This window comes from Telmatherina bonti (assembly GCF_933228915.1).
Source record: "Telmatherina bonti genome assembly, chromosome: 9".
In the NCBI taxonomy this organism is placed as follows: Eukaryota; Metazoa; Chordata; class Actinopteri; order Atheriniformes; family Telmatherinidae; genus Telmatherina; species Telmatherina bonti.
Window position 1 is genome coordinate 26,979,447 of NC_136627.1, and position 27,678 is coordinate 27,007,124.

The following is a 27,678-nucleotide window of genomic DNA, read 5'->3' on the forward strand; positions in this document are numbered from 1 at the left end:
TTGAGTTAATGTGCGTGTTAATATTAACATCTGATGATTCCAAAGCTTGTGCATTTCTGGCATATTACGGAGTTTACAAGGAATTTACAGCTAGTTTGCCTGGTAAGCTTGACCACATTATGTTAAATGGAATAATTGTCTCCCAGACCTTGTTAGGGTCAAGTACTGTAAATGCACATCAGAGTGTATATTCATCACAAGTAGATGCTTGTGTTCTTGTATTATTTCAACTCTACATAACAGCTGCTTCACCACCTTACCTCAGTCCTTGACTTGCCATCTTAATTATATTCAACTTTTCATAATCGTTATTTTATCCCATTGGTGCTTGAACCTTTTGTACACTTTTTTAGGAAATGTCACTTTAATTGGAGTATTTGAAAAAGTTCAAGGGGTGGGGGGTTGTCATGCAATTGTTCTAAAAGTGGTCTTTCCTTGTTGTTGACCTCTTGTGCCCTGACCTCAGGCATGAGTCATTCGTAATATAGAAGTACATTTTGGCCCAATTTAGTCACACTTCTTATTAAACCACTGGATTCCTGAATGTACCCATGGGTGGTTGAACTGCACAAAAAGGTGGTGATTTGTTCTAATTAAGCACAGCAGTGTTTCAAACTGCACTTCTGTCTGAAGGAAATAATAGAAATTTGTCTTTTTCTCTCATTCAATCTCTAAAGTGCAGCCTCACACTGAGACATGCATTACGTTATCTTAGCAGGCAGCAGGATTTCTGTGAAGTGCAGGCTTTTGTCTTCAGAGCCTGATGCCATGGATTACTGTTTTGTATGTTATTACTGTTACTTTAACGGACACTTAATGAGATGCTGAGATTACCTATTTAAAAATAAAAAACTAAAATTTTCCCAGAATGCATTGCATTTTCCCCTTTATGTATTTCACTTCACTTGGAAACAGATTCAATTTGGTGAAGGATTTCTGAAAGAATTTTTTTTTCACACTGGTGTGTTCTACTGGTTCCTCCAGAGAATCAGATGAACTGATAAGCTGCAGTGGTGACTTTAATGAGTGGTGAAAGGAATTGTCCTTTCATGTCCTTCGGGTTCCACAGATGTGTTTGCTTCTGCTGCTTTCGTAGTCTCATTAAAAATATTGTATGTTCAAGATGCCAATGTTGCGACTTGGACTGTCGCAGTGAGGGATTTCACCCAGTGGTGATCTTGGCTTGCTCAAGAACATTGTGTCCAAGATTATGCTATTAGTGAAATATTATTTTCCATCCAGTCTGTTATAAGGGCATTTTGCTAATGGAGATCCTGGTCAAAGCTTTGTTGCATGTCTATTTTGTAGTCTTCATGCAATTGTTTTACTTAGAATTGATTTATCAATTATTGCACATTGAAGCATATTACAGGAAATAATAAACGTGAAAAGTGCATTCCAAGTGGTTATGGTTGGCCAATCATAAGTGTGGTGTTACAGGATTGGCAGTTGTTGCAAAAAAATTTGCAATTTATGCAAAATTTTCAGAAGAAAATGCCCATTTCTTTCTTTTTTTTTTTTCTTTTTTTTTTTTACTGTCTCTAGTGTAAAATGTTAACTAACCTGTTAAAGGTTGATGGATAATTCAATTCAGAGAAAACAAAACAAACAAAATAAAGCTACCTACAAAAAGAATGTCAAGTGGTTGAAAGCAGGATTCAGAAAAGATCATAAACAAATGAAGAAAGTCTTACCAGGAGTCCAGCTTCATCCTTCATAGAGATAATTAATATTTCACAACGTGACCGTGCAGATCCTCTATTTTCCAGCTTACATTAGGCTACACTGTGGCAGACTTCTTTTAATCCTCTTCTCATTATAAAACTTTGTGACCTTGAGATCGATTCTGTGTTTGTGAAGATATTGACAATCCAGTGGTAAACTTTATAATCGTTATATCACTGAAGCAGCTGCAGGTGACCATGTCTTGTAGACTGCCATTTCTTGTAGACTGTGCATATTAAAATATCAACATGTACATCAGCGTTTAATGATTAAATAATTTTAGTATTTCATAATATATAAACAGTGAAAGTATTTTTGCATTTATAATCAGTATTTGGCTGACGGATTTTTTTTTTTTTTTTTGCTTGTTTTTTCCTTTATAGTTTCACTGGAAGTGCAGATCACACCAACACATGGTGAGATTAGCCTTGGAGAGTCCAAATTCTTCATGTGTGAAGGTAAGTTTACTATACCATCCTAACTTAATTGCTTTTCCTATTTAAGGCTGCTGTTTTCAAATGTATTTTTTAAACATCCTGGGAGATGTAAGATAAATTGACAAAGATTTGACCCTGCAAAACACAAAAACAGTGCTGACTGTTAATTTGGGATCATTACCTGGAGTTAAAAGTAACAATTTTGAAAGTAAGACAGACTTTTAGTATATGTCTTCAGTGTTCTCCCCCATACCTGCTGTCACTTACATTACTGTTTGAGACTCTCACAAAGCAATAGAACTCAAGTACCTTTGCTGAGAACATCAGTCAAATTGGACTCTAGGAGGATGGTGATGGTACATGGCTAATATAAAATGAGACAGAAGTCATTGCTTTGTCACTGGAGGGTACTGCAGGTATTTTATCAGGGTTTTTTTGTGGTGAAATGTATAATTAAATGAAGCAAATGTGTAGCCATTTTTTAATTAAGAACATATTTTAGATCATTCGTAATTGGTAGATTAGCAAATAACTATTGTAACCCATATGCTCATTATACGTAATCCTAGTTAGGCATGTGGGGATTAAAGCATGTTATTTTGGTGAAAGATTAATGTTTTAAAGTTGTTCAGGAAAAGAAAGAACTGGAGAAACATAACAATATTGTTTTTTTCTTTGTTAAGAGTGCAATCATAATCAAGTGATCATGCCGCTTATAAAAAGAGTTTCTCTGCCCATTTTTAATCAAACTCTTTGGTGCAAACTGATATGTGGCTCAGTAATCACAATGGGAACCGGAACATAGATTTGGACAATTACAAACCCCCTTTGTTGTCAGATCAAATTAAAATGCACAGAACATAGTCTTCGGTTAATGCAGGAACAGACTAAACCTACAGCATTCACTCTGTTGGCGGTTGTTGGTTTCACTGATGTGAAAAAAAAATCATTATTGAGTCCTCCTTTCTTATCTGCTTCTCTGCCCTCTCTGTGCTCTTAGTTGTAGGTGTTGCCAAGCACATAGACTGGTTTGGTCCAAATGGGGACAGGATAGAGCCAAACAGACCAGACATAACGGTAACCCGTAATGATGAGTCATCTTCCACCCTCACACTTTATAAAGCTGTAACAGAAAATGCTGGGACATACAAGTGTGTCGCTACCAGTGGAGACCAACAAGCAGAATCAACTGTCAAAGTGAAAATCTTCCGTGAGTATTTCCATCACCACATGTAGCACACTTTCCAAATTATCGAATGGTATGAACATAGGACGGGAAAAAAAAATCCTGTTTATTGAACTTCCAAGTATTATATTGACTGCTCAAAGGCAAGACATTACTCTCTTTCTTTTCAAGTGAGGATTTTTCACCAGTTCAATAAATGGTCGGAAGACCATTAGAGGGCTGTTTAATGATCCTGTCTCTTGTGCCGTTCTTGTGAGTAATGGCTTTTATTTTCCATGAATGCCAAGCGTCAGCAAATGTCCATCACAAATGAAAACCTTTTTCAAACAGCAACCTTTGGGTTATTTCTGGTCCTACTTGAGCTCTATAATTTAGGCGACTGCTCATGTAGACATTGGAAAGTATTTGGTGAAATATTTTAGAAATGAACACTGCAGTCCTCCATTCCCCTACCCAGTTTGGCACAGTAAATATAAGATCAACAAATTTGGTTTACAAAATGATCACATGTTATAAATATCTTAATTTGTGTTTCTGCAGGCAGTGAGTTATACACAACGGCTTACATGAAAACTTTTACTTCTTGCTTTTAAAATTAACTTTACAATCTAGTCAAACTGTTCTTATATATTAAGTAGGGCTGTGACGATAGGCTTTCATCCTTTTTCGACTCAATTCCAAAGTTTTAGGTGCAGATTAGTTGGAAATTACAATTCTCATGATTCTTCAATATTGCTGATATTTGTAGACTAAAAACAAACAAAAAAAATTTTTCAAAAGTTTCTTTGCTCATCATTTTTATTCATTTCAATCATAGACCATATATGAAAGATGGACGGAGTCTCTGGCGATTAAAAATGAAGCCTATGCGGAAGTGCATAAAACTGTAGTTCCCCCTTCATCCGCTAGGGGCTGGCTGCAAAACAGAGAAAATCCCCGTAGACCCCCATGTTAAAAAGACTAACTTCACGGCAGAAATAAGCATGTTTACAGCCTGGTTAAAAAAATCCATTTTCAGTTTAATAGGTCAGGTTTACCTTCATGACAACTGTGGGGGGAGTGAATTTTTTTCTTACTCGCCCATTTAAAAGTAATTTAACCTTGAAATTCAGCATATTTAGGGGTGTGTCCTTTTGATTGACAGGTACCCAATCTCCTCCTGCAAGTAAGAAGAACGTAGAACAACCGTGGTATTTGACCGGTTAACAACGTGACTTAGCTTTAGCCCCCTTACCTCTGTTAGCTGGTTAGCTGTTATATCCAGGTTAGCTCCATGTTAGTTATGGTGGATGCCAATCATCCACCATGACATTCACAGCCCACCTCTAAGCTCCAGCTCTTTGCCCATATTTGTATTTTCCGGGCGAGACGACACGCATGCCTCTGACAAGACGGCGATGGTAGGAACCGCCCACTGAGCTTCACTTCAGGTCTTCAAAAACCTATGGTTGACGTCACGGAGGCTACGTCCATCTTTTCATAAACAGTCTATGATTTAGATTAGGAAAAAAACTTCACTGTTGCCAGACCATCATTCTGCTTCTATAATGCCCAAGAAGATATGTAAAAATCAATGAAAACAATAAAAAATATATTTTACTACGGATTATTTGTATTCATTTGAAAAAGATGGAGATTTTTTCAGAAAAAAAAAATATTTTGAAATTGTGAAGCAAAAAATCTCAATATATGATTTTTTTTTTTTTTATCGATTTCCCATCCTTAATGTTAAGCTTTATAAGTTGGGCCAGGAAGCTGAAAGCAAGCTGTGTAGTTTGTGTTCTCAATCAGATCTCTTAGATAATGGTACTGCTTCCTTCTGAATATGACTTATCAGCCAACCAGCTCTTAGAAATGAATGTCTGTTGTCTCACTTCCACTTACTTTAACAGCCAGTACAACTTGTTTTGAGTTATAATGAAACTTGTATGTTAAAGTTATTTTCTTATTATTAGGGATATACAGGCTTCTCTTATTTATGAATCTGCTAATTACTTTTTGCACACTCTTTTGGAACCATAATATGAAGAGTTTATCTGTATTCAAAACAAATATTAAAAAATGCCTTTATCTGTAATAAAGCAGGCTACTTAACAAGTGTATTTTGACCAATCACATCAAATAAAAGAGCTTATGATTAAACTTATTCATTGAATTTAAATTTCTTAACTAGGTAATTTAGTTAAAGTGTATTTTTCTCTTTTTATTCCAGAAAAAATTACCTTCACAAACGCACCATCACCTCAAGAGTTTACCGAAGGAGACAATGCCAACATTGTTTGCGACGTTGTCAGCTCTCCCCCACCCACTGTGCTCTGGAAATATAAAGGCGCCAAAATCCAGATGGAAAAAGATGGTAAGATTTTTAGTGTATGAAAGATTCAGATTTCAGTTTCATTTGACATGGTCGCTCACGTCACCTGTTGTAATAAATTCTATTTAAACCATTTTGACTGCTCACATAGTGTTAACTAATGAGCAACAATGAAGGAATTGAGATATGTTCCTGTGGTTGATTTGTATCTGTGAAATGCAGTTTATGATTTTGTTGTAATTTATTAATTTGTTATTTATTAATGGAACTTAAGTTCTACAGTCTAGAAAAGGATTGTACTGCTCCGAGTTACACTTTAATCTGGAGTTGAGTTTGGTGTTTTAACAAAACATCAACAGCCAAACAGTGAAGTGGAAATGTATAAGACATCCAAACACAGGCCATCTAATATTGTATATGCATTTCTGCCAATGTTCAAAATGCAGGACTGCTCATGTGCTGCTGTCGTTGCCTTTCATCTCCAGGGTTAAGCCTTTGAAAGGAAAAATTAATTATGTCTTGGATTTGAAAATATAACCAACTGGTATTCTGTTTTGACACCGAGCAATACAATAATGGTACTGTTGGTATTGCTCACTGGAAAATAATAACACCTGCTCATGAGTGGGTTGTAATAGTATTTTGGATTATTACATGGTCACATTTTTTTTAGTTCCCATTTAATCTCATACCAGAGCCGTTCGTGTTGTCCCAGGTCATAATTCTCTTTGCCTCAAGCTTGTGGAAGGAGTGTTGGGTACACTGATATAAATTTGACAAAATGGAGATCATATCAAAGACAGTATTCAAGGGATAACATGGATAAATAAAATAAAAATAAAGACTGAATTTTTACATGCTAATGCTTTACTGCTTAACACTCCCTTCTTCTTGCATTTTTCTGACAATATTCATATTTTTTTCTCCACAAGAAATGTATAGGCAGTGGCTTCTGGATACTCATTCAACACTAGGACTGTGTCCTGTGGTAGATTTGGTTGACTACTAGTACATTTTGAGACTTTTGTGATCTTTTCAATATTACTTTAACATGGTCCACAAATACCAGAATCCTTATCTACAGTACCCATGAGCTAAAGCTAAGTGGTTCTGAAATGCTTCTCCTCTCTACAAAGGACAATTACAAACTTCTACAGAAGATCAGCAGGCTGGAGACAAAGATTCACCTGCATATGGTGAAGGTGGAAGTGAATGGATTGTGTGGAAATTATGCAACTTTGCCACTGACAAAACACAGCAGACAAGATCATGTTAACACGCAGTTAATTAGTATGAAAATGACTGCTAAAAAGTTAAAACAGGAGGACAGTTTACAAGGTAATAAGTCTCACTAATAGTCCTTGCTGGAATGCTTTTGGTGCAAAGCCAAAGAGTAAATTATCACAGGAAAAAAATGGAGGAGAAGTATCCAGCATAGCCCAGTATGCTGAGATTAGCAAAGCAACTGGCCGCCCTATGCTGCTATCCAGACCCAGTACCTCCTTAACTTCTCTTCCTTTGCAAGACACAGCCTGTCGTCCAAAAAAATAAAAAAGAAGAAAACTAACAAGTCTCCTCAACAACCAGACATGCAACTACAGAACGAGATCCAGTAGTATTCTGTATTTACATCTGATGACCTGGATGAAATTCCTCTGTGCAGAAGGGTAAAGCTGAAGAGGAATTTAGAAAGTACATGGCGAAAAGAGAAACACAAACGACTACGCTGTGGCTCTGATTGTTCGTGACTTTTGTGTGAAAGATGTAACAACCTGCGGCAAAAAACAAGCACGCAAATTGTAGCTGTTTGCCCAGCTGTGGAAAAGCTCTTACTGCGTGTGGGTGAACGGTACATGGCATCACTGTGTCCACTCATAGAAGATGAGATTATGTAGCACCTGAATTTCCTTCCGGGATTAATGAAATGTTTCAGATTCTGATCAAATGCATTGATCAAATTAAAAACCAAATGTAACTTTCCTTACTTGAATCAAGGCAAAATTAAAATATAGTTTTTGGAGCCATGGAAGAAGGAATAAAAGTCAGCTCTTGGCTTCAAACAGTGTTGTTAAAAAACCAACAACAAAGTCAGAAACCTTAGCGTAGCCATGAACTTAGACCTGAATTTTAGCATTTATGTTGAGACAGTTGGGAAGTCACTTACAAACATATGGAGAATGAAAGAACTGATGTCTCAGCAGGACTTAGAAAACCTGCTCCATGCATTTATCTTTCATTGACTAAACTGTAACGATGTCCTTACAGATTCCTCCCAAAAAGTCCATCAGACAGCTGCAAGTAGTCTAGAAAGCTGCTGCTCAAGTCCTCACTAGGCCCAAGAAAGTGGATCAAATTAACTCCAGTCCTCAGATCTTTATACTGGTTGCCTATTTTCCAAAGCCTTAAAAAAATCCTGCTGTTAGTTTACAAAGCACTGAATCGTTTAGGACCAAACTAAAATCAGAATTTCCTAGTTCATCATGAACCAACGAGATCCCTCAAGTCATCAGATTCATGTCTAATTTCTGTTCCTGGAACTTTTGCATGAAAAAGGGTGGACAGTTTTTACAAATGTGTTATATAAATGCTTTGCCTTGAATATCAGTAAAATGAATAAAACTTGTACTGATTGATCAGGTTATGATTGGACTGGTCAAGATAATCATTGGCACAGGTAAATAACTTGCAGCTATATCTACAAATACAATTTAGTCTTACAGCAGAGCAATCAGGTGTACTGATGAGAGTAAACATCTGGCTTGTGCTGCAACTTCTACAGGCTTTCAGTAGCAGACTTGTAGTATCATTGTAAGCTTCCATAAGCATTTGTAAACTGTCTTTTTTGTAATAACACCGTAGGTGGGCAGTGTACAAAGGGATACAAAAGCTTTAAAAAGAGCTGTTTGCGCAATCATTGTACACATACTAAATTGAAGAAAAACATTGGCTTGTGCATGGATCTTCCGCTGGATAAACATATCACTGGTTATGTAATGGTCTAAATAAATTAAGTTCTTTACACACCTTCAGGGTCTGGACAGGAAAAATTCAGTAAATGCTAATTCTTTTTATTTTTTTAAGAAAACCAGTCTAGACTTAGCTGGGCTGCTGCAGCATCTTGATTCTTTTCTATTTCATAGATCTGCTGGTGACATATCAAGGATCATTTTCCAGTTGCACAATTCGATGTTTGTTTGTGTGCAAATGAGATTTTTGAATCGTGTCTAGATATATAAAAGATTTAAATTGGAAAGGAGTGTCCTTTTTTTCACGATTATACTTGTCTAAATCCAGAACAATATTCGTTAGTTAACAGCTGTTGGAAGCAAGTAGTGGACAAAAAGAAAAACAACAAAATATCTGCATTTGTAAAGTGTTTGAGAAAATTCCTAGTCTAAGAGTCTGATGGATCATCATCATCATATTGTCCCCATTCTTCTCTCAGCTACACTTAACCTCAAACAAACAAATACATCAATGAATAAAGTAGAATTGTCCTTTTTTCTTTATTTATACCTTCAACAGTCTTAGAGAGGTGTCAGTGAAGACAAAATGGCAAATATTTACTGAGGTAAAAACACATTTGTGTGACATTCATTATTAAAGCCAACATTCTTATCAGTAGTAAAAATACTGTTTAATCACAGGAATTCTCTCCAGCAGTTTAAATGAAGCGCTGGCAAAGGCTGTAGGCTTTCTTTTACCAGCTTTATCTGTAATGACAGACTTATTATCTCTCAGTTCAAAGACTGCATCATGAACCTCTAGCGGTGTGACAACTTCATCATCATTGTCTAAGTTACAGAATGAAAATGTTTGCCATAGCAGGAATTTTCTCTATGAACCACTTTTCCACATAGTTTTTCCACATATAAGATGTATAAATGTTGCTCAAAACTCTGACATCTTTTCAGAAAATACCTCTATAGTTATTATTTTGTGAAATACATTTAAGTGATGAAGACATCACTGCAATCCTCTTTTACTAAACTTAATGAACTTTTTTTTTTTTAGCATTTTTGCATCCATACCTTGAATTATTTTCATTTTATAAATGACTGCCACCTCCATACCTACATTGACTACCTGACATGTATGTAATATAAGAAATTAATATTTACAATTTAATAACACTTTAACCACACATTTATTTGAAAGCGAATCACTTGAGCTGAAAGTTTTCTCTATGGTGTTGTTATATCTGCTTATTAGCAATGACAGCTGTGTTTACCAGGTTATCTTGTCAAGTGAACACCCCTGATGATTCATTTATCTTCTGCTTCCTTTCAGTTCGTTTTAAGGTACTAAGCAACAATCACCTTCAAATCCGTGGCATAAAGAAGACAGATGAGGGCTTGTATACTTGTGAGGGTCGCCTCATGGCCCGCGGCGAGATTGATCTGCGTGTCATCAAGGTCGTTGTGAATGGTTAGCAGCCTTCTACCTCTCACACTGTTTCCTCTTCCTCTTTGTTCCTGATTGCACGTTTTTGTGTAGCAGGTGTCCCATGATGCTTAAATGAGCTGTAGATCCTTAGTGAGCAGGCTCAGCATCGTTGTGGAAACAGTTTCCCAGAGCAACCATGTATCAAAGATATTCCATGCTAATGAAGTGTGTTTCCTGCTTGTTCTGACCCGAGTAGATGAGTTAAAATTTCTTCTCAAAAAATGTCTCTGTCAATACTACTCTTTTTTTGGTTAACATGTCTATACTTATGAGTGTTTCTGCTAATCTGATTGGCTATAGGTCTTTATGTATATATGTTTACCATTTTCACAGTGTTATACTTTAAAAAAAATTTTTTTTTAAATCCAAGTGCTCCCGACCATCAGAATATGGCAGTCAGAAGTGAATTCCACTGCAGATGTTGACCAGCCGGCCATGCTGACATGTGCTGTGGATGGCTATCCCGAACCCATGGTGACCTGGACAAGGTAAATTTCACTTACTACTGGCATATGCATGTGTATAAGTATGTATATATATATATATATATATATATATATATATATATATATATATATATATATATATATATATATATATATATATATATATATATATATATATATACAATTATCTGCTGCTGCGTATTGCTTGTCGCAGTAATGAAATATAAACACTATCAGTGAAATGTTCATCAGGTAAAGCACTCGTATTGTATTAGTTGTGTGCACCTGTATTCATCAGTCAAACTGCAGGTCAAATGGCTGTACACAAGATACTCTGGGTTATTAGAGTTATTCTACTGAGTGATTTATTCATTGCAATAAGACACTTAATCACAGGGTATCAAAGGTAAACGGTGAAACCTGAAGAGCAGCATGTCAACAATAGCTGCATTATCTGTGAATCTGAATACAGCCATTGATAGGTCCTTCTTTGTCAAACTGTTCCTATTCATCTAGTTTCCAATACCACAGTTAACACCGCACACAAGGTAGATTCGGGGTCACAAAGTTCAGACAGCCTAAGAACCACCGTTGGCCTTCCTTTTCATCATTTCTTCCTTTTATTTCCATTTCATCACGGTACAGTTGGGCAGCACCAGCAGCTTGTTGAAACTCCCAGAGCGCAAAACAAGCTACAACAGGCAGAAAACATTTTCTTCTTTTACAGAGCTAACTGAGGTCACAGACGATTTGTACTCCACCATGACAAAATGGAAATAAATTCTATTTCTGATTAAAACTGATCAACAACTTCAAACGTTCCAGAAGAAATAGTTCTGGTTTAAAAAAAACATTTCCTCCCCTGAGATTTTCAGCTATCACATGCTGTCTTGTCAACAGTCATTTGTGCCTCATCTTTTGACCTCGGTCACTTTTGTCTATAAGGCATCAAGAAACTACTGCACTGCTTTTGCTACACATTCAGGCATCATGACTTTGAAGAAAAAGGTGAAAAGTGGCGTCTTCAAATTGTCTAGATTGACCAACGTTGTATTCAGCACTTGTGTCGTGTGTTGTTGACAGGAATGGGATTGACCTCGAGGCAGGAGAGAAGTACAGTTTTAACGAAGATGGCTCAGAAATGACCATAATGGATGTTATGAAACTGGATGAAGGAGAGTACACCTGCACTGCCAAGAACAAGGCTGGGGAGACAGACCAGGAACTCAGTCTGAGAGTGTTTGGTAAGAGATTTGTTTTGTATACAGTACACGCATCAACTAATGGCTATAAAAAATGTTCCAAGTGAGTGGGAAAGAAGTATATGAGCATGTATGTGGGGGAAGAACAATACTACGGCTCTGTGTTTGTTTTCTAAGGCCGACAAGAATAAGGTGTTGTTTTGGTGTGGGTTGTGATTGCTTTATGTGGGAATGGAGCTTAAGGATTTAGAGAACTGGACAAGTGGGAGGAGCTCAGCTGAACTCGTTCGAGTTGTCTTATTTTTTTCCCCCTTTCTTGTTGCCCAGGCTGTTCTTATATTTGTTTGCGCCGATATTTTGAATTGAAATGATTAGTCATAAACGTAGAGATTTTCTGGCTACTGCAATTTATTTTCCTCAATAGAAGAAGTGCCCACTGCTTGTTAGAGAATAAGCATCACTAAATTACTCAAGACAGCTGTTGAAGCATATTGTTTAACTCTCGTTATTTCAAAGATTTTTCTCATTTTCACAAAGATCTGGTTGCCTTACATAAATGTTGAAAAACTGCAATTATGTTCCTCTGTAAACAAATGATTTTATATATATAAAAAAAACTAAAAATGTGGATTTGTATTCTCTGCTTGGTTTTGCTAATTTCCTTCTTCATTATGATCAATACAATGCTTGACTGAATATCCACTCTGTGCACACTGTAAATCTAATTGTGTTTTTGTAAAATTTGATATTGAAAAACAAACAAAAAAAAGGTAATGTTCAAAGAAAGATGTTATTTGTTAAGAATATGTTGTTGGTTAAAATAACCCACCAGCTTCATCCATTCTGCATTTGACCCTTGACGACAGCGTTTGAAATTCAGTTGGCAGCAAAGTGGAAGTTTGGTTTTATTTATGTGGATAGCAGTACTGCATTACGTATGTGATCTCCTGGCAGTTTGCATATTAAGGTCAAGACCTTAGAGTACTGTGGAGATGATGTCAACAATAATAAGCAGAAACTGCCTAAGACGAGATTTTGAAAGCAAGAATCTGATTTTTAGAGCATCTTTTCAACCTCGGAGCCTTTTGACAGATCTGCATTAACTGGCACAGAAAATAGCTGGAATACCAGTGAATGCAGAATAAAACCCAAAGCTGCAGCAAGGGTTTTCAGGATTGCACTCGTTTTCTTTTGCATAATATTACAGGCTCATTGTGCTGACTAGGCTTCCATTTTATTTTTTTAGATTTTTTTTGTTTGATCCACGTATTCGTCCTTAATTAGGTGGAATGAATAAGATTAGAGACAGAGCAGAAAAATATTTTCCTCTGAACTTCCACTTCAGGTCGCTTCACTTTGCCTGTGTCGCTGCTGTTGGTCCCCACTGTGCTTTCAGGTTAATTCCTGTGTATTGTATCTTGACAGTTCCTGGAATGTAAACAAAAAACTGAGCCTTTTTTTTCCTTTGAGAAAGGCTAAATAAATTATTAGGTTTATTAAATGTGGAGCCATACAAAGGTATCAAAACTTAACCACAGCATGTGCAGGAAAATCCTAACAGAAGGTTTTTTCTGCCATAGAGATTAACCTTACCTGTCAGCAACGGAGCCTCATCCTCCCTTTGAACTCCTCTCTCATCCATGAAATAATTCTTTGTGCTTCTGCTGCCAAACCACCTGGGTATCGTGTAATGCCAGAACAGCTGTGTTAACTCAGAGTTTGTGCTTTACAGTTAAACCCAAGATCACATACATTGTAAACCAGACCACTTCAGAGATGGAGGAGCAGGTAACTCTGACCTGTGAGGCATCAGGAGATCCAACTCCAACCATCAGCTGGAGCTACGGTGAGCGTGTCTTCACCGAGGGAGAGCAGGTAAAATCAGAACGGCGGTATGGATAACTGAAAACTAAAAAGCTTTGTATCTAAGACTTGAAATTCTGATCCTTGAGGACCGATGCCATGCATGGGTTTTCACCTCCTCCAAGAACAAAACCTGGCGTAAAGCAGACTGATGCAATCTTTTTAGACTTTTATACATTCAGTTTGAAGTAAATTCTATATTTCTGAAGTATATTTGCATTTACACATGTACCCTGTGTATTTTCCACCTCAGTGTGGAAAAACCGGCATTTCTTTTGTATTCGCTTTTATTATGGATTTTCTGTGATGCATTAGTATGTGGAATTAGGCCACGCTGAGCGGTAATCACCAGGGAGGAGCACAAACCTGCAGGACACAGGTGTCTCAAGGAGAAGAATTGAATATCTTTAACCTATTTCAAGTGACTTATTGATTTAATTCAGGTGGGGGACTTTCATTGCAAAGTGTGTCCAATAAGGTTTATATACTGCTGATTATTTGCGCTAAATTAGCAGCAGCTTTAGAGATGGCCTGGTGGATCTTGTGTAATTATCTCAGTTAAACTCAGCCAGTAAAATGCTGTACGCTCAGATGCATCCTGACTTCCCTCCAATGTAAAGAAGACCTTCTCCACAAACTCAACCAGACGTTCCAAAATGAGCATATGATTTATGACAATAAACTTGGTCTCTTGTATATTTGCTTGAAAGAGCACTTGAATCGTCAAGTGTTTGTTTAGCTTTTTCAATCACTATTGTCATCATTGTGTTCATGCCAGTGATTGAAAAGTTGTTTTTTATATTTTAGTTTTATAATTCAGAGAATATTTTGCCATCTTTCAGCTTTCTTTGTCATTGAGAGCCACATTTTTACCTTCCATTACATCCTGAATCTCCTGTATGTTCCCTTTGTAATATCTTCTGCATTATTCAACGTTCAAACCATCAAAAACAATGAACACTTGATCAGTATTCTTAAACAAAATGTGACACTGGTGCTTCACAGTCTTGGTACAGTTGAGAGGTAATGAAGAGGACAGTTCTCAAGAGAAATACTTCAGGTCATAGAGAAATTCTGGAGCCAGTCCATTACATGCGCTACATTTTCTCCCTACAGGCACATCTAAACAGGATCTATCAGGTATGAAATCTGCGTGGCACAGAAATGCAATGGAATAGTGTGTAAAGTATGCCTTTAGTCATGACAAAAAGAACAAAAAAACTCCCACTAAAATCAAATCATCCTTCTTTGTTTAAAATTTCCTAGCTCCTCCTTAAAAACCCCAAGGATTGATCTAATCATGGTTCATGAAATTGATTTGACTGCTGCATGATTCCCAAATATGGCCTCAAAACTTCACTGATCATGTGATAGATACTGTGTGCAGCTTATCTCACAGGATCAGATGAAAATTTGGTTGATAACGTAATAAAAAGGGAAACACCATTTCTGTGTCGCTGTTTGCCTGATCATTCTGAGCGCTCCATCACAGCATGAGGTTGCCTGGACTCGAGCCCAGCTCAATCTGTGTCATTTCCATAATTCTGTAGATCGTCTAACATTTATGTTGGTATGAAAAAAATCGAGGGGAAAAGTGCTCCACTTAAAATCTATTTTTTGAATATCTAACTTTTTCGCCCTGCAGACAAAATGAAATACTGTTAATAGAGCTGACCAGAGGTGTATTGCAATTTTTTTTTTAATTTTAAATTTCCTTTGCAAATTTTTTTTTTACTTCCTTTGCAAATACTTCTTGCTATCAAAATCCACTGAAACTGCTATTATTTCAAGTAGACTACATCTGATGTTCTCAATGCAAATGGGACATTTCACAGCCACCTGTCCAGTCTGTTAGATATTTAAAAAAATAGACTTTGATTGGAGCCTCACTCTTAAGTGCAAAACACACTACCACCATACAGCATGACGCATGTCACGACAAGCCTGATTTTTTCTTTGCGAGTCCACACACCCACGGTGGCTAAGCAACCTGGCACACATGGACGCACCACTGAGTAACCATCTACACCTCAGTTTTATTATCCAGTGTCAAGCTCCCATGAGAAGCATGTGTGCAGAACGCATCTCCCATCTGGCATGTCCTCGACTTCCTCTGCTGCGAGGGCCAGATTTTTTTTTTTTTTTTGGATCTTGAAGCTGTCATAATGGATAAGAAGAGACTCATTATTGGGGAAGGATAACACTCGAAAACTCCACATCCCACCTTCATGTTATAAAAGACATTGTCTTGGAAACCAAACTCTTGATGTGAGAATTGACTCTTCAGATGCAGAAATCATCAAACATAAATGGGATTCTTTTTATTTACAAACAACAGGAACATACACTATGCACCATACATTAGCCATCATTTTTGCGCTGTGCATTTATGTAGCTGCACCATGTCACATGATACTTGTCACGTGACACCAAGCTGTGCAGCGGTGGCAGTGTGTTTTGTGCTGTGGTGTACAGTATCCCGAGGGATCTGTGATATCTCTTCACAGCTGTCTAAAGAAATGATTAGCAGCCTTACTGAAGATTGTTCTGATTTTCCTCTACAGTTTTGATTACCTGCTATAGACATTATTTCTGTGATCTTTGCTGAACGCACAAGGAAGCGGCTGCTAATTGTTTGTTCGTCTCGTTATGTTTGTCTGTCTGATGTTTGTCCATCTGTCATGCTATCTATAATCATCACAACAGCTGGATTTCATCTGAGATGAGTGTGACAAATGTCTCAGCATTCATTTCGGGGGGAACATGGTGAAAAGACAGGAAGCATGTTTTCATTAACATATTGAAGTGGCATTTTCATGATGGTCAGAAAAGCAGCACAGATCGGTCCTGTGTTTTCAGATGTGTGATAATGATTCATAGACAGAATAATTAGCAGCTGATCTGAGTCTGTCCACTACTTTGACGCTCTAGTTGGGCAGATCCTTTGGATTTATTGTGGAATAATTTATCAAACTTGCTGCAATTTACAAATTTTAGTTATTACAGAAACATGTAAGCATGAAAGTGTAATTGAATTAACACTTGTATCAATCCACAAGTGGTAAGACAATAAGTTAAACTTGTACCAAAATTGTTAATTGATTCATCTTCTTTTGACCCTCCCTCATACCTCCATGCTCTTTAAAGTGAGAATGAAAACAAACTTTTGGTGGGTGGGTCTTCAGAAACTAATTATAAAAAGGCATGAGTACATGTTTGTTTTTAGGGTTTGCTTCAATTAGAATATAGCCTTGATCAACGCTGAAAAACACAAGTGCGTTGAGGTCATTAAAGGTGCCGTTTGGGACTTTTGTTTACAGTGTAATACCTACCAAAACACTTTGTCACCTTGATGTCTAACAAACGCATTGATTGCACTTATAAAATATTTTCAAATCATAGTTTTTTAAACGGAAATTATTTACTGTGCTATTTAACAACAGTCGTTGTCTGTCTTGCTTTTGTAGGCATCACATCAATACCCCAAGGAAACCGAAATGGTATACGTTAAATCTAATTGATTCTATGTCAGATAGGCGATTTGTTGTTTGTTTGATGCCACAGAAATTTTTGTCCGGCTTCTTTTGCTCCTACTTTGATTTAGGATCTTTAAAGGTTGTTACAAAGAGGAGGTAATTCACTCTGAATGACCCAGTACTTAAACGCTAGCAAACAAAAGCATTGTCGCATAAGCATGAGTAAAGAGCAGCATAGTGTGAGGATTACTGCATCATACAATAGAAAACTGTGGCACTGCTTATGAAAGAGATGGGACAAAAGGAGAATGTTGAATCAAAAGCTGTAGACTTGTGGGAGTGTGTCTGCTTAGTGTTACATTTCAAATTCAAATTCGTGCTTATCCGCAGATAGTTTTTGTTCTTGTTTATACAGCTATCAAAGTTAAGTGTTTATGCATTTATTCAAAAACTTTCATCAACTAAACATGCAGTGTTTGGTTCTTTCAGTTCTTTGAACGCCTTTGCTCCAAGTCGTTTTAGATAACTGTGCCCGTCTAATGACTGAAAATGTAAATGAAGTATTTATCCGAGCTTTGTACATTATCTACATAATGAATGTTTTGCTTATTTGAATACATATTAAACATCTTTCTTGATGCAGAATTTCCAAGCTGTAATTATCAGGATGTATTCTGCTCCTTACAGAGGGAATATGTAGTATACAGGACTAATTCTCACCTTAAATATTACCAGCTAATGTATTACTAGAGTTCTATTATTGAAGCATTTTGTGTGTTTTTTTCCAACAATATCAAGTTATTAGTCATGATTTTATTTTATTGTTCCCTCTTTCAATAGTTCTGATGTATGTGAGTGGAAATTACTGATTATTACGTTTGTACTGAGATGCTTAAAAGACATTTTTAATTAATATTGAGAAGCAATGGTGGAGGCAGGGGAAAAGGGGGGAAGGGGTAAGCTTTCAAGCATTGCATGTCAATGCAGAAAGAGCACTGTTTGCCCAAACATAAAGAGCTACTCATTTCCCGCACGCCTGCTCGGTCAGTCGTGATGTGATGTAAAGGCTTTCGTCACTAGAAATGCTCATCAGTTTTCTGTGCAGCAGTGGAGCGCTTTCTAGACTCAGTGACAACATGCATAATCAGTCTGGAGACCCCCAGCCAGTACAACACCATCGGGCTTCTGTTTATTAGCGCGTCTCCTTTTTCTCTCCATCGACGTCTTCATGCTGACATTACAGTTTATGTCGAAACAAAGAGCAAGGATTAATCTCCATGGAAGGGAATAACAATAGTCTGGACAAAATCATAAGTCCCCAGGGTGCCGTCACCATATTGTTATGGCCTTCGTTTGGAGAAGTTATTGTGCTGGGGTGTCTTCTGTTTTGCATGCTCGCATTCGCAGTTGTTCGATGTCCTTTTGTCTCAAACAAACACCTGTCACAGATGTGACAGCAATACTTGTCAGCTCACTTAAACTACAGAGGCAGCAGCGAGCGTGTGGACGAGGCGGTGATGTTCCGCACTGTTTGGCTGCTCATTTTAATTGGGATACTGCTCTTTCACAGCACTGTGATGGTATTCAGCCAGCTGCTGTATGTAATGATGTACAATGTGTGGCGTGTCGTACTGTGCACTGTACTGTGCAAGAGCTCTGCATAAAACTCTCAAGTACTTGTTCCCTTTCTCATTTTGCTTGTGTCAAAAGTGAAAGGCTGAATAATTTTCAGTGATACCAAGGAGTTAAATTTCATAAATCCAGCTGAATTCACACACATCATATTTCCTTTATTAAACCTTATGTATAGAGATAATGACAGTAATATATGGGTTGCTTTTAGATGTTAATATTGATGGTTTGATTCACTGTTTTGCCCCTCAATTATTCCAGTATATTGCTTTCATTTACTTGACATTTTCTTGCTGTTGCACCTGATGAAATGGCTGTTTATCATTTTGCTTGTTACGCTTCAGTACTTTTGCTTTGTAGGCTTCACATCCCATCATCACGCTTAACATTTTCTCATCAGTATCATGAAATCCAGAGCATGCTGTCCAGAAAAAGCCTCCTGTCTTGTAGAGATTTTCACTGTCGTGTGGTTTAACTGAATATAGCATGTTGTCTACATCAGTTCAACGTCTGTGTCGTCAGAGATTTTATTTGCCATGATGTAAAATAATTCTCTATTCAGTTGGATCTTTACTGTGTTGGATGGTATTACAGCAGCATGATGATGATGATGATAAGCTCTTGCTTTTTACATCTGTGATCTTACTTCCTCAGAAATGTCTGATATATTTAAATGTTGACTTTATTTTCATCTACAGCATTGAATCAAGTATGTTTTTGGTGTTTTTAATCATAATAAATTGTATTTGTGTTTAATATATCTTATAAAATACAACTGAACCACATTGCCCCAATAAGACATATAGTGGAAATTAAACTTTAAAGACTCCTGTCAGAAAGAGGTGCCATTATATTGGGTTTGCAGATGAGAGATTTTAGTCCATTTAAGACTTAAAATATTATCAAAGCGAACAAAAAAAAAAAGACAGACAAAAGAGAAGATCGACCATTTAATTTCATATTAGAATGGAAGTAATTTTTAACACAGAAATAAAAGATCTGTAGACAAATATATATCTCCAGTTCACATAGGATGTCAGCAGTGTTGACAGTTACTTATTTTAGATCTTGTTTAGCTTTTTGAGAAGCACGACAGTGCAGAGTGTTTCTTAATGACATGATTGACTGGTTTACTAACTGGTGCTTCTAGCTGTTAAAGAAACCTTATCAGAAATAAAGACAACAGTCACAAAGTAAAAAGGATTGTGTGGCATTAATTACTACCCTGCAACTTCAAGATGAGGCTGGGATATCTCTAGTGTAATTGACTGACCTCTTCCTGATAAACCAATAACCTTCTTATCTGTGAGAAAACTGCACCTTCATGATATCAGTAGACTTTCCTCGTTTCGTTGTGCAGTGCAGATATAGCATAGAAACCCCATCAAATGCACCCATCAAACAAAATGTCCTTTGTAACATTAAAGGATTTGCTTAAAGGGAAATCTATAGTGCAACTCTAAATGTACCTGAAGGCTTTAGCAAATTCAGAAATTGAAGGTAATTTGGATGCCCAAAACAGAAAAACATAACAAACACTTAATACCTGCATTCAGTTTGCAGCATCCAAACTCTGAGTGGCTGAGGATTGCTTTCTAAGAATTGCTTTGCCTTCTGTCTGTTGTCTCTCTGTCCTTTACAGGCATCATGGACTCGGCCTGAGCAACACAAGGTATTCTAAATGCATGGCTTTTTTCCCTACACCCATCCATCATTCAGGTCAGGGAAGTCTAATTCAATTCTGGATGGATGCAGATCTAAACTTTTGATCAAATAAGGGTCAGGAAGACAAGAAAGCCTGAGAATGATGCAGAAGAGAAACAGGCCAATGGACATTTCTCTCTTTTGTATCATTCCTTCTGTTTAAACTGAACATATTTTAGTCAACTTAAGGTTGATGTGTTTTCCTCCAGGCTGCAGCCTTCCATAGTCAGTCCTGCACTGTCCCAGTAGCAGATTTTCTCTGCACAATTATTGTAGGGGGAAAAAGCTTTCAAAATCTTTTCCATATTTTATTATTATTAGAAAACCTTAAAAAAATATGATATTGACCTAATTATTTACTATTGGGAACTTTTCTTTAAAACTTTTTTTTCCTTTAAGTCATTGAATTGTATTCAACATAATTGAAAAAGAGCTGTAAATGTGTTTTAAAAAATCCCCAAATCATTTATATCTTCATTTTTATCCACTGAGGTATATTCCAATAAAAGAACTAGTATAGTTATATTTCTATCCCGTGCAGTGTGTCAACCTTCATATGCATTTTCTTGATACTTTAAAATATCACACAGTCAACAGTCAAATTTTAATTGTAACTCCCAAATGTAATCAGAGTTCAGCTTATTGATAATGTTTCTCGTTTCTTGGACCGTATTGTTCCGACAGTTCCAGCAACTGTGCCAGGAAGAGGGACAGTTTCTGAAAGAAAATGAAAAATGTCTAACGAAAGAGCTGCCCACAAGAGCTTTTTCCAACCTATTCAGTTTCGAATGTTCTTCACGTGTGAAAATTGGTGAGAAACACTCTGCCGTATCCAGTATTAGTGCTGAGGGAAGAATAATGAGGTCTGAAGACAGAACCGATTCAGTTTCAGTCGTTTTTATGTGAAGCATGTCACAGTCGGTCCATTTCCATTTTAAGTTCAGGTATTAGTGTTGCCTTTTTTGTTTGTACTTTTGTTGAATTTGACATAAATGTGTATTTTTAGTCCCATCTGTTTCCTGAAATAGTCAGGCTGTTTTTAAGCAGCAGCCGTGCTGCACAGCAGCAGAGTTCTATGTTTTCTCTCATCATTCCCAAGTGGTTTTAATAATGTTTGTTTGTTTTTTAAGTTCCGTTTTTCCAAACAGTAATGTTTAATCGTGTCCACTGTCAAATTGAATCAAATCATCAGCCAATGTACACACCGAGATAAAAAAAAAAAGAGCAAAGAGCAGACAGAGCCTCATCAAGCACATTGTCGCAAAGGTTGTGTAAACTGGGATTTTTCAGTTGAGTACAGCAACATTTTGAGGTGTGAAAATGAAATTTTCTGTTGAAACAAATAAATTCTTTTTAATGCTGAGATTATCGAACAGCTGATTTTTCTTAAAGATGCCGACACAAAAAAGCCTAAACAGCGTGTCCATATCATAAAAGCTTTTCAACCCTAAGAAAGATTATATCATTACCAAAATATATTCTCATACAGGACTTAAAAAAAAGATGAAAGAAGTCCATTCTGGGTTTGCAAATGACATCTCAGAAGCATATTTGTGATTTTTTATTATATGTGCACTGGTTGGCAATAATGGCCAAGATACTCAGTTTTCATTTTCTGGCATAATGATATAGTTTTAATGTTCACCTGCACTCTTAAGATGATCAGAGTGTGTCTCTCAACAAGCAATCCTCATTATAAATCACAAAAAAGGAGAGTTTGAGCATGAAGATGCACACTGAAAATGTTCAGGCTCATAAGCCATGCAAAGGAAAGTACATTTGTATGCAAGACCATTTAATATTTCATGAGACATGAGTTCAACATGTCCTTAATATAGTGTCAATATTATGCTCAGAGGTTCCCTCAGTTTATCTGTACAGTTTGTGCAGCTGGACAATCTATTGGGCATTCCTGCTTGTAGTTTGGTTTTATATGTGGAGCCCAGATTTTCCTTGTTTTTTTCTTTTTGCTCATTTATGTTACACAGGTTGTGGAAGACATGGGTAGAATTACAATTCTCCTGGTGGGTTGATGTTGTAGATTCTAAGAAACTGTCCAAATATTTAGCTTCACTCCAGAAATGTGACTCACAGAAGAAAAAAGAATGTGATGCTTAAGCAAACTTATTTACTTTAACCGGTTATATGCGAGTGGCATGTTACACAGATGCAGCAGTCAGACACAGAACCACAGGGTCTGACTGAGATGCTATCTGCATGGGGGTCAGAATAAAAGGGTAGTGTGTGTTATGTAAGTGTCTTCCTGGTCCTGCTACCCGCTATGCATATTGAATGCCCCAGACATGCTTTGTGTATTGAATTAGAATACTAACCAACACAGGTTTCTCTTACATCGCTGCTCAGAAAGGGTCCTAATTCAATATGTTTAAAAGCATTCTGCTGTTGTTTTATCTGCAGTTTGGACCAAAGCCATGTAGGAAACAAAAGAGAAGGTTAGATATGCAGATCTAGAGCACATTGTAGACAGATAAAACAGAATTGCATTTGTCCCAAAACCCATAGATTAAATTAGATTTCACATAAGCTGTGCTCAGTTTGAAATGAACTGATATTTTTTTTACCTTGATGACTTTGAATGATTCATTAGAACTTTCACTAAAATCTTTTTTTTTTTTTTTATAGTAGCAAAATTATGTGTGTGAAATCTTTTTCTTGTAATGCGCTGTTGTGGAAAGAGAAATTTGGCCTCTGTGAAAGTTTACACTGTGGCACTTTAGTGTCAAATGACAAAAACAGTCACAGTTGACCCTAAAAGTCGGGAAGTTAGGAACATATTGCGTTAAATAAAAGCATGTGAAGGCGAGGAATCCTATTTACACATATCATCAGAAAGCTTCCTCCGTTATCTACCAGGTTTCAGATGTCTTTTTGATTTGATATGTTCTCTTTATCATATCCATGTGAGTATGTGTAAATTATTGCAGAAAAATACCCCCCTCCCCAGCCAAAAAGAAGATAACAAATTAAAGTTGATGGAAAAATATTGTATTAACTTGTAACATGATTATGTGAAGGGACTGTCAAGCATAAAAGAGCGAGCATGGCACATAGGCTAAGGTTCTGCTGTGCACCGTTGTGCATCAGCATATTTCGCATGTTGGTAACGGTGCTGTGTGAAAAGCTCTAGATGGTTTCTAATGCCGTCTGACATCAATTATTTATCAGCTCCCCTGCCTTGTCATCTGCGTCCTTATATTTCCAACTCTATAGAGTGCTGTTCGCCACTTTCAAAAAGTAGATTTCCTCTTTAAAGGCACCCTTTCAATTTACTTTTTCAGGTCATACAGTTTTGTTTTTTTTCTTTCTATCAGAGTTGTACTATGCAAATGTGCTGCAAGGTTACGGAAAATAACGGACCTGAATGTTTTTTCTTCTTTCTAAACCAAACAATTTTCTGCTGTCATTTAGAGCGTGGATGGAAATGTTGTGGTGAGGAGTGATGCTCGGGTGTCCTCCCTCACTCTGAAGTATGTGAAGTACACAGACGCTGGTCAGTACCTCTGCACAGCACGGAGTGCCATCGGAGAGGATGATCAAACAGCTTATCTGGAGGTTCACTGTAAGTATTTCAACCTTTGTTAAATGCTCAGCCTGAAAGGAGGAGAATATCAAAAGTCACCATTGTGAGTCATCCTGGTTTTTTTTTTTAAAGGAGCTGATGTGTTTTGGGGGGGTTTGTGTTAAATGTGCTTATTTCTTAGATACTCCTAAGATCCATGGAACTGTGGCAGTGTATACCTGGGAGGGGAATCCTGTCAATATCAGCTGTGAGGTCAAGGCTTATCCCACCGATGTGTCTATAACATGGCTTAGAGATGGACTTCAGCTTCCCAACGCAAACACCACCAACATTAAGATCTTCAGAACTCCCTCGTCTAGCTACCTACAGGTACACACAGCAGTTGAAGTCCAATATAAGCTGGAATACATTTACACATACACAGAGTTCTCCGACGTGTGGACACACCTCACATACCCCCACTGTGTCATCAAGATTTCATGAGCACAGACTTGACGTGAGGGGTTTTCTTTCTGCTCCATTGTGAAAAAAAACAGACATGAATAATTAAGCAGCAGGAAAGCTCACAGCAGCACATTAAAAAAAAAAGGCTACTCTGTAGACAAACACAGAGGTCACCTTCATAATGTTCTATACGCAACTTTGTTTATCTGAATTGCTACACTAGCTCTCATGTATTTGTTGCTTCATTCCCTCCAGATCAACCCAGAGTCTGAAAATGATTTTGGAAGCTATAACTGCACTGCCTCAAATGAGATGGGCACAGAGTCCAAGGAGTTCCTGCTCATTCAGGCTGGTCAGTGAAGATGCTGGGATTCAAAGCGTCTGATGTTGTGTTTGCATTGCCTGTCCTTAATCTGTAATACAAATGGAAACAGATCATTTAAGCTATTCAGGTATTGTCTTAAATACATCATACACATGAATTGGGAACTGAGATTTTTGTTCTGGCTCTGGCAACAACAACAACACCCTTTTTTTTTTTTTTTTAACTTGTGCTGTCTGGCATCTTGACAACAGAATGATGGTCTGGCTGCCGTGTTGTGCTGAACACATTTACTCTTCCAAGAGGAGCCCATGGATAATGGATAATGAGGCTCCCCTAGCAACATACTTTTCACTTATTTGGTCTAAACATTTACTATTTTAGATTGCATTAAGCAGTTTTTGTATAAATGGACGATAAGACAAGACTGATTCCCATTTCCAACCTAAAATGAATATAAAACTAAACTTTACAGAAATCCATGTGAAAATAAATGTAAAAACACAGTATTAAGATAAATTTCATCAAATTTGCAGCATAACATTACCATAAGGCAAATGGAACAGAGCAAACATAATGGCGGTCTTAAGCCACAATCCAAAGAGAATGAATTGAAAACGCCACATTTTTCACTCAGAGCAAATCATGGGCAACCACGGTTATTACAGTGTGCCTCCTTATTTCCCAGATCAAAGTGATGCAGTGCAGAACAGTGCTCACACCAGAATATGTGGTTTCAGAGCTGCAACCAGTACCCTGATATGGGCTATTTCCGTTGGTTAAATAGTTTATATAATGTCATTTTCTCTATAATGGGGAGAAAATTGCATTTGAACAAAGAGTTTTTTCTCTAAAATTTGACAAAGAGAGCTGAAACAGAATGACAAATTATCAAGTAGAATGAAAAGTGTAAATGACCCAAAACATAAACCACATTAATCCAGACCAAACTATATTACATCATAGTAAATGTAGCATCATTTGTGGTATAACAACAAGTTATCACACTCACACACACAAACACACACACATTTGATATGCTGTCCTGAATTTTCTCTATGGGAATCAATAAAAATACAATCAATATACATTTAGAAAAGTAAGCACAATGCCAGACTAATATAAATCAGTGAATGACCCATGTGACAGATCACATCTTAGGAAGAGACAATTAGGGTTCTGATCTCAGCCTTACTAATAAAGAGATCTTATTTATTAAGAAATCCAAAAGATCAGTATGATTTTTATTCCTTTGTTCAGTTTATTAAGGTCAGAAACCGTTTCCATGCAAGCAAATTACAGTTATGGATGTTTGCTGCGAAACCTATTTCTGTCATTGAGCAGGTGCACCTCTGTGATCTGGTCTGACTGGACTTTCCTTGCTGGGGAGGAAAGTCGTCGCTTCTCAAATAGAACATATAAGAGCCAGAGCAAATGCAGATCATGAGAAACCAGCCAAGCATGACCCATTCTCCAAAATATACAGTTGAGCTGATTCAGGCACACAGGTGTCTCTCCAAACAGGTGCTATGAGCTAGGTCTCCAGTTCATGGGTGATGCATATGATTTACATTTCCAGCACAAGTAATCTTGCAGTAAATTTACTTCATGACAACAAATAGATGTGAAATTCTATAAATAAGCTCTTATTTTATTCTTTTTCTGTTGCTCCTTAAGATTTTCAAACATCCAAGAAGTTACTCCCTCTTCAGCCGTGTACCTTGTGCAGTTATCGATACAGCTTTGTGAATAAATTGGCACTAGAAACAGTTGATTACAGAAGCATCTCCGTTGTGTTTTTCTAATATTATAACAAGATATATTCTACACTCAGTTCAAGTGACAACCTTTTTTTTAACATCTGATGATCTTATTTTATACATCAGTTTTTGGATGTTAAGAACTGTGAGCTCAGTTTCTCCGATGGAATACCCCTGTTGTGCTGCAATCTTAGCTTTTGTAATAAATCTACTGCACACCCTCTGTTCACAGAGGTCCCATCAGCTCCATCCATTGGGAAGGTCAGGCCCTTTTCCACCACTGCATTGATCCAGTTTGAGGAGCCCGAATCCACTGGAGGAGTTCCTGTCAAAAAATACAGAGCTGAGTGGAGGATGAAGGGTAGAGGTAGCTGGGTGCAGAAGGTCTACGAGGACCAAGATGGTAAAAATCCACAAAAAAATCTGCTTAGCTATTTTTTTTTCCTTTCCTTTTCAAATAATTTCCCACAGCTCTTCAGGTGGAGATGTCCAGTATTGGAGCATCTCTTAACCGATTAAATGCTTGTGTAAACATTGCTGGAGTAAAGTGAGAGCTGAGTTAATCAGTGTTTGCCTGCAATGGAATTAATTATGCATGTATTGTTGGAACAAGGGATGTGTGATGGGCTGGGCATCAAAATTATGGAGTTTTCAACAGGAATCTCTGTACCTCTGGTATCGTAACAGGGTCCATGGATGAAGTGACAATCACGGGTCTGAAACCAGACAACGACTACGAGGTGAAGCTATCAGCCATCAATGGGAAGGGTGAAAGTGAAAGCAGCCCTGCTGAGTTCTTCAAGACAGAGCCTGTCCGTAAGTACAGTTTAAAACTCAGAGCAAGGCTTTTATCAGACCTTTTTAAGTTCTATACGCACAGCAAATTATCCATTGTAAAGTTGTTTTTTACCTGAGTGGTGTCACCAAGAAGATTGTTTGGACAATCTCAGAGAAACTGTACCTTTTCAGACCTATCCTGACTGTGTCTCCCTACAGGAAGTACAAACGCTGCCTTATTCTGTCCATTTAGTTTTCACAGAGGACAATCTTGAACTGTAAGACCTCATGAAACCCATTTACTATGAGGCATAACTTATTTAAAACAAGCTATTGCTATTTTACAAATGGAATTGCATGGTAATTTTATTACACAGCACACTTGGATAAAGCCTGTTGCCTT

At 37.2% G+C, this 27,678-nt stretch overlaps 1 protein-coding gene across 1 annotated transcript in view; it reads left to right on the top strand.

Annotated features, from left to right (window-relative positions):
* The window catches only part of ncam1b (neural cell adhesion molecule 1b), a gene marked incomplete at its 3' end in the record, with an annotated part of 71,556 nt that overhangs the window by 35,585 nt on the left and 8,293 nt on the right, over nucleotides 1–27,678 (top strand). Inside the window, exons 2-15 of the mRNA XM_079246630.1 lie at nucleotides 2,109–2,183; nucleotides 3,163–3,372; nucleotides 5,561–5,704; nucleotides 9,953–10,090; nucleotides 10,479–10,596; nucleotides 11,638–11,798; nucleotides 13,489–13,631; nucleotides 14,736–14,759; nucleotides 20,370–20,399; nucleotides 23,861–24,011; nucleotides 24,154–24,341; nucleotides 24,672–24,768; nucleotides 26,731–26,901; nucleotides 27,186–27,314. Of these exons, the coding sequence (XP_079102756.1) occupies nucleotides 2,109–2,183; nucleotides 3,163–3,372; nucleotides 5,561–5,704; nucleotides 9,953–10,090; nucleotides 10,479–10,596; nucleotides 11,638–11,798; nucleotides 13,489–13,631; nucleotides 14,736–14,759; nucleotides 20,370–20,399; nucleotides 23,861–24,011; nucleotides 24,154–24,341; nucleotides 24,672–24,768; nucleotides 26,731–26,901; nucleotides 27,186–27,314 (1,779 nt within the window). The remainder of the gene's footprint in view (nucleotides 1–2,108; nucleotides 2,184–3,162; nucleotides 3,373–5,560; nucleotides 5,705–9,952; nucleotides 10,091–10,478; nucleotides 10,597–11,637; nucleotides 11,799–13,488; nucleotides 13,632–14,735; nucleotides 14,760–20,369; nucleotides 20,400–23,860; nucleotides 24,012–24,153; nucleotides 24,342–24,671; nucleotides 24,769–26,730; nucleotides 26,902–27,185; nucleotides 27,315–27,678) is intronic.